The following is a 7,911-nucleotide window of genomic DNA, read 5'->3' as shown; positions in this document are numbered from 1 at the left end:
TAAGATTTTTCACTAACCCCTTAGATAATATGGCTTCTTTTATCATTTTATAGACTAAATGAGATCCCTATCTCAGAGATTTAAGGGCTATTTCTTAAGGGAAAGATAATCTCTGAACAACATTTTAGGATGTGAGGTGGAAACTATGCTGAAGGTTTGATATGATAGACTTGCAATTTTCTGAAACCCTAGAGAACATGAAAAGAGCAAATGGGTTCTGGAGGGACGGTCATTTCTAGTCCTCACCCAGCCACATGCTACATGTGTGGCAAGTAATTTGAGTCTCAGTAGTTTTATATGCAAAGTGAGATCAATAAACCTACTCTGAAGAGCTGCTCAACGGTGAGAAATGATATCTTTAAAGACAGGTGCTTAATGAATCATGTATCTGTTCTCATTCATAATCTCGATATTGCACTGTTGGCAGAAGTAGCATTTCAACTCTGAGAGTATACATTTGGTCTGTAATAAACTAGCCGGCCAGTTTCAAGTATGAGTATAATTAACACAAGTCTAAGTAGAGAACAATAAATAAGGGTTCTTTGGACCTTTTTCTTTTTCTTTACAAATTACTTTCTCACCCAGCTGTTTTACACCAGTGTAAAATAGAATACTCTGTATTAATTAAGAGGACAATTTACTTAGTCATCTATAGACTTTTAGTCTTGAGAAAACTATGGTGATAATGACCTTGAACTCTTGCGCAATTTATATAACTAGTACCACAAAATAGCGATCTGTTTGGTATCACTGAAATAAGAGGGAGACAGAATTTAGAAAAACAAGTTTCAGAGGTCAGCTGACAATAAAGTGCCTATGATTGTCATACAAGACTGAACAGATAAAATCCTGTCATTTTTAAAACACAAGGCAAAATTCTTACATAAAAAATGCCTACATGATTAGAGTTCCACTGAACTGCCACCTCAATTGGTCAGAATTCTCTCCTGTAAAAGGTCAGAAGAAACAGTGTACTGATGCTCCCTAGAATCCATTTGCTTGACGACCAGAATCTAGATGTATAACCACTCACAGATTTAGTTATTTCTAAGATTCTGGCAACTAGATGGTTTCATTTCCATTACCGGGAATAAAAATACCTTAATAACATGCACGGTTTCATAAAAGTAATCATGGGCCATCTGCTGTAAGAATTCTCAGGACATGATAAAAGGTTACTTAGCTTTATGATTAAAATAATAGGATTGTTAGCTTTTCCTTTGAGGCAATTATCTGGAGATCAAAAATGCTATCAACTCACCAAACTCCAATGGATAGTCTTTGCAGTCAGTAGAAGTGCTGGCATTTACTTACAACAGACTCTTCTCCCTATTGAACAATTCAATAAATACCCTTAAGCCCATGGCAAATTGGTAAATTGATAAGTAACAGATAGTTAAAAATTATCAAAACACTTTTGAGAAGACAGTTCTGCTGGGGGGGTTCCATGGAGGATGTGTCTCATTTTCAAGAAAGGAGCGGCGTTTCTTTTGTCTTCGTTCACTTCTTTCCTGCTTTTCTTTCTTTTCCTAAGAAGAAAACAGAGAGCTGTAAATTTACATACACCTCTCTCTCTCTCAATTGGGAGGTTAACGGTCTACAGCACAGCTGTTGCCACACAAGTACAATTTCTCAACTTGCTGTGATAGGTGTCTGCAAAACACTCTTGAGTCCCAGATTAGGCCCCTCTCCACCATCATGCACCAGGACCTGTAAGCCTCACCCTTCTCTCCCTTTTCTTCTTTCCCGGAGTCCTTTGCGTTGATGCTAGGCACCCAATTAGTCCTAATTTTACTCTGTTTTCCCCCTCTGTTCTTGTTTCTTAAGTTATCCCATATTCATATTCACTGTTCTCTTTCTGTTTATCTCATTTAAGATGATTCCTTCAAACAGGTCAGCTGCTGAAGAACAGACTAGCCTATTACAGGACACTTCTGTGTCACTTCCTAGTTGAATGGGTAGAAGGGAATAAGGGAAACTTGCTTTTCTGCAAGAACACTACCAATAGGCATTAATGTAGCACTTGTTTAAATATTAAAATGACATTTTAAAAATTATGTAAAGCAGGGGGAAAGGCCCAGGAATTCCCTAAGTCAAAGGGAATAATCACTAGATGCTAGTTATGGTTTTTCAAAGGGCAGGATCTCAGAAGCAAATTTCCAGGGTGCAAACACTAAATATGTTATGATGCTGTGAGACACTGAAATGTTTACAAATGGCATAAGTGTGGTGTTCCTTTGCTTGTTGATGAGCTCAAGCAGTTTCATTTCTATAGCCCCTTTGCAAGTTTCTGATTAACTATTTGGCTCATTTAACTATATGGGTACCAGTGCTGCTAATTTTTAGCAATTTGCATATTTTCATATAATACCATCTTTCCAGCAAACATTTTATCTGTATTGCCTTAAGCTAAATTCTATTTTTTCATAAAAATAAACAAAAACAGCATTAAACATTCCTGTTATGGATAACTGTTGATATCAAACCTGGGTACCCAGGATTCAATTTACTAAATAAAATATGGTCAGTACTCTGAAGTTCTGTGTGCCTTTTCCCTGCTTACTTTCTTCCTCCCCACTGAACTGAAGCAACCAATAGTCTGAATTCCACACATGATTGAAGTGCATTTCTTAGTCCTTTTTAAATGTATGCTATTCACCCTTGAATAAGTATGCTCTGCAGATCGTAGGACTTACAACAAAAGTATCATTGATATATATATTTATATATGGGTTTTTTTTTCCCAACTTCCCTTGTTTTCTCTTTTTGTTGTCACTGGAGCTTCACCACTCTGAGAAACCTTCACAGATAAAAGAGAGAAGGAAAAATACTACAGTACTGATGCTTCCTCTACTACGGTAGGAACCTGGGTCACTTGTGTGACAAACCAGGCACACTATCCAGGTGAGTTATCTTGCTGGCCCTTTCTTCTTCTTCTTCTTCTCCTTCTCCTTCTCCTCCTCCTTCTTCTTCTTCTCCTTCTCCTTTCTTCTTGTTCTTCTTCTCCTCCTCCTTCTCCTTCTTCTTAACTAAGAAGGGAGGTGTAGAGAGAGAGGGAGAGGACAGAGAGACGCCTACAGCCCTGCTTCACCACTCTTGAAGCCTTCCCTTTGCAGGTGGGGACTAAGGCTTGAATCCGGGTCCTTGTGCACTGTAATGTGTGTGCTCAACCAGATGTGCCACTGCCTGGCCCCTTGTTGGCCCTTTTCTATCTTCCTTTTAACTCATCATATTCCTAAGCTCTGCTTATTTGGGTCTGTAGCTCTACCTTATTCATGTACAGAATTCTAGTAAACTAACATAAAATGTTTTTGGATCCCCCGCCCCACCAAAAGACGATGGTGCTACAAATATCCATTCTTGATTCCTTCTGCTTGTGTGCCAAGATCTACTTTCCTTCTAAATGCCTACAAGGGGTGGAGCTGGTTTATAGTGTGTGAATATCCAACTTACTTGCCTAATGACCACTTACTTTTCAAAGCAGCTGTGGGTATTCCTCTTGTAACCACCACTTATTCTGATGTCCTAGTGATTTTAAATTTGATACCTGTTCATGCTTTCCTCTACGATTTCTTAAAGCATTTCTAGGATTGGAAAAGCATCTCTTTGCTGCATCTTGAGTGAGACTTGAGAGAATCATGCTGAGATAAGCCAGAATGGACAGAAACTGGATGATCACACTTACAGGTGGAACTTAAGAAATAAGGACAGAGGGGAGTTGGGCGGTAGCACTGTGGGTTAAGCGCACATGGCGCAAAGCGCAAGGACTGGTGCAAGGATCCGGGTTCAAGCCCCCAGCTCCCCACCTATAGAGGGGTCACTTCACAGGCGGTGAAGCAGGTCTGCAGGTGTCTGTCTTTCTCTCCCCCTCTGTCTTCCCCTCCTCTCTCCATTTCTCTCTGTTCTATCTAACAACAGCAGCAGCAATGGCAACAATAACAAGGGCAACAAAAGGGAAAATAAATAATAAATAAGGACTTAAAGAAATAAGGACAGAGAGGGAAAATACAAATCAAACCTTGGACTGGGTGTGGTGTCTTGCACCAAAGCGAAGGATTGTAGGACATGAGGGAAAGGCAAGGGGCTGGGGGAATTTGGAGTCCTGGTGCATGTTGGTGGAAATGGACCTGAACTGAGTGTGAGAATGTTTTGAAGATGACCTATTCTGAGGAGAGAAGCTATACCCATGTGTCAACAACTGTGCTGTAATCAGTTAACCTCCCAAGAAAAAGAAGAAAAAAGAGAGAAATCTTAAAAAAAAAAAAAAAAAAAAAAAGAAAGAAAGAAAAGCACCTCATCCCTGAGGTTTGTTATTTTTACTTTCTATTGCTAGGTACTTTATATCTAATACTTGAATTATTTTTGGAGTTTCCATTGCTGTAATTCCTTTTACATAGGTTACATCACATAATTTCATTTCATCCATAATTTGTGTTAATTTATTGGACAGTAATTTGTATATGTAACAAGTTCTGAGGTATCTCCACAGTCAACCATTCTACTAACGCTATTCTGCTTTGATTTGTATTTATTCATTCAGTCATAGGCACTGTGATACTCTTCAGGGTCAAGCAATATAGAAGATGACCTGCAGGGGGGTGCCGGAAGATGGCGGACTGAGAAGCTGCTAGTGGCTTGAGCTCTGATCACATCTTCTGGAAACGGTAGGATTTTCTGCCTTTAGCAGGCCAGTCAATAAGGGGTCCTAGTGGTGACACCAAGGAGGTGACTATAACTTAATTTGGGTCAAGAATTAGAGTAGAGGTGGCACGGACTAGCGGGCGGGCTGCTCCAGGCATGCCAGGTGGTGGCAGGCAAGGCGGGTGCGCCGGGCACTGTCCTCGGCCCGGGAAGGCGGCCCCTCCGCCGGTTGCAGAGCGCTGCTGGGCGGCCGGCAGAGGACCGGGAGGGAGCACTGTAGCTCGGGGGCTTCCTCTTGGGAGTTTCCGGGGACCACCATGACCCTGAGGGCGGATCCGAGGACATCCTTGAGTACAGCTCTCATTGGATCAAAAGGACTTGGAGCTAGTTTTCATCTTTGAGAAATCCTTTAAAAAAGCTTCGGGGGGGGGGGGGTTCCCGGAAGATGGTGGACTGAGAAGCTGCTAGTGGTTTGAGCTCTGACCATATCTCCTGGAAACGGTAGGATTTTCTGCCTTTAGCAGGCCAGCCAATAAGGGGTCCTAGCAGCGACACCAAGGAGGTGACTATAACTTAATTTGGGTTAAGAATTAGAGTAGGAAAAAAAGGGGGAAAAAAAAAAGGAAAAAACAATTTTTTTTCCTTTTAATTTTCAAGCATACCTCCTTCCCAGCCCCCGCCCATAACCAGTCCTTTTCTTTACCAAATTCCTGTCCCACCAGGGAGTATCATTAATTCTAAGTCTATACCCTTCTGAAACCTCTGGCCTTTTTTCTTTCTAAGTAGCCAACACCCCCACCTCACCCTGCATAGCTAATTAAGTAATTAAAAATAAATACATTTAAAAAAAACCTTTCCTTTCATTGCCCTTTTATGACTGTTCTTTTTATCTTTTTCTTTTTTTCTCTCTCTCTTTTTTTTTCTTCTTCTCATTATGTCATCCTTTCTTCCTTAATCCTACAGCTTCCAAAGTCACAGCCCCCAGCCCCCACACCAACAAAAGTGTGCTTTTTTGAATTCACTGATACACATTTGGGAATTTCCTTTCACTGCTCTTTAATTACAGCTCTTTTTCTTATCTTTTTCCTTTTCTCTCTCTTGTCTCCCCCCCCCTCTTTTTTTTAAATCTTGTCATACACATCTTCCTTCTTCTTTGCCTGTCTGAATTTGTGAATTATTTGGGGGAAGAAATCTGACTCAGAGTGGACTCTCTATGTGTGTATCTCTGCTCTAGTTCCCTTTCCCCTCTTCTTACCCCTAGAATATACAGTGGACAGTAGATTTGCATAACTATATGTCTATTCTTGCTATCCTTTCTTTTCTCTTTCTTCACTGGGATTTGGTTACTATTTTTTCATGGATTGGAGAAATTGTTTAGCTAACTGGTAATGATTAAACTACTTCAATACTTGCTTCAGTTGCTACTGTAATTCCTGAGGTTGGTGAGTGCGATTGTCATAAAGGTATTTAGTACAGGGTTACTTGTACTCAAGACACAACAACTGAGGAACAACAGAGCATAAAAAAAACACATAAATAAAAAAATGGGTAGATCAAAAACAAATAAAACTGCTACTCCAATGAATGAAGACAAAAGCCCAGAAGAAACTACAAATCAGCCAGAAGTAACCATAGATAAGAAAAGTATGCAAGCAATAATAAACTATTCATCACAGAAATGAAAACAACATTGGAGGAAAGGAATGGCAGTATTAGGGAAACAACAGTTGAGACCCCCAAGGAAAATACTGATTATCTTGAGGCAATTAGAGAACTGAAAGCTGAAATAGCTGTAATGAAGAAAGAAGCTGAAGCAAGGGAAAGTAGAATAACAGAAGCAGAAAACAGAATTAGTCAGACAGAGGATGAGTTAGAGAAAACTAAGAAAGAGGTGAAAGAGCTTAAAAAGAGATTGAGAGACACTGAAAACAACAACAGAGACATATGGGATGATCTCAAAAGAAGTAACATTCGTATAACTGGCCTGCCAGAGGAAGAAAGAGAGGAAGGGGAAGCAAACATTCTAGAGGAAATAATAGAAGAAAACTTCCCAGACCTGAATAACAGAAAGGACATCAAGATTCAAGAGGCCCAGAGAGTACCAAACAGAATCAACCCAGACCTGAAGACACCAAGACACATCATAGTCACAATGAGAAGAAGTAAGGATAAAGAAAAGATCCTAAAGGCTGCAAGAGAGAAACAAAAAGTCACATACAAGGGAAAACCCATAAGATTATCTGCAGACTTCTCCACTCAAACTCTAAAAGCCAGAAGGGAGTGGCAAGATATCTATCGAGCCCTGAATGAAAAAGGGTTTCGACCAAGGATAATATATCCTGCTAGACTTTCATTCAAACTAGATGGAGGGATCAAAACCTTCTTAGATAAACAACAGTTAAAGGAGGCAACCATCACCAAGCCGGCCCTGAAAGAGGATCTAAAAGACCTCTTATAAACAAGAACATCACTATAATACTTGCAATATATCAGAGCAAACAAATTTTTTTTTGAACAATGGCACTACAATACATTAAATACATAATATCAATAAATGTCAATGGCTTAAACTCACCCATCAAAAGGCACAGGGTGGGGGGATGGATCAGAAAACATAACCCAAACATATGCTGCTTGCAAGAATCCCATCTGTCACAACAAGATAAACACAGACTTAAAGTGAAAGGATGGAAAACTATCATACAGGCTAACGGACCACAAAAAAGGGCAGGAACAGCCATTCTCATCTCAGACATGATAGATTTTAAATTAAATAAAGTAATAAAAGATAGGCAAGGACATTACATAATGATTAGAGGATCAATCAGCCAAGAAGACTTAACAATTATTAACATCTATGCACCCAATGAGGGACAATCTAAATACATTAAGCACCTACTGAAAGAATTTCAAAAATACATCAATAGTAATACAATAATAGTGGGAGACTTCAATACCCCACTTTCACACTTAGATCAACAAAGCAGAGAACCAATAAAGATACAAGAGAATTGAATGAAGAGATCGACAGACTAGACCTCTTGGACATTTTCAGACTCCTCCACCACAAAAAACTGGAATACACATTCTTTTCAAATCCACATAACACATACTCAAGGATAGACCACAAAGACAGCATCAATAAATTCAAGAGCATTGAAATCATGCCAAGTATATTCTCAGACCACAGTGGAGTAAAACTAACATTTAACAACAAACAGAAAATTTTTAAAAGTCACAGAATTTGGAAACTAAACAACATACTCCTTA

The 7,911-nt window shown here is 39.5% G+C and overlaps 1 protein-coding gene across 4 annotated transcripts in view; it reads right to left on the bottom strand.

Annotated features, from left to right (window-relative positions):
- Positions 1 to 1,286: 1,286 nt before the first annotated feature.
- MAP9 (microtubule associated protein 9) overlaps positions 1,287 to 7,911 on the bottom strand; it is a 38,346-nt gene continuing 31,721 nt past the window's right edge. For all 4 annotated transcript variants that reach the window (XM_007535057.3, XM_016193417.2, XM_060178908.1 and 1 more), the window contains one exon: positions 1,287 to 1,529. In XM_007535057.3, coding sequence (XP_007535119.1) covers positions 1,407 to 1,529 — 123 coding nt within the window. In that variant the 3' untranslated portion in view covers positions 1,287 to 1,406. The remainder of the gene's footprint in view (positions 1,530 to 7,911) is intronic.

Source organism: Erinaceus europaeus, chromosome 19 (genome assembly GCF_950295315.1).
Source record: "Erinaceus europaeus chromosome 19, mEriEur2.1, whole genome shotgun sequence".
Taxonomy (NCBI): domain Eukaryota; kingdom Metazoa; phylum Chordata; class Mammalia; order Eulipotyphla; family Erinaceidae; genus Erinaceus; species Erinaceus europaeus.
The sequence above is the reverse complement of the archived record's forward strand: the minus strand, read 5'-3'. Positions and strand labels throughout refer to the sequence as shown.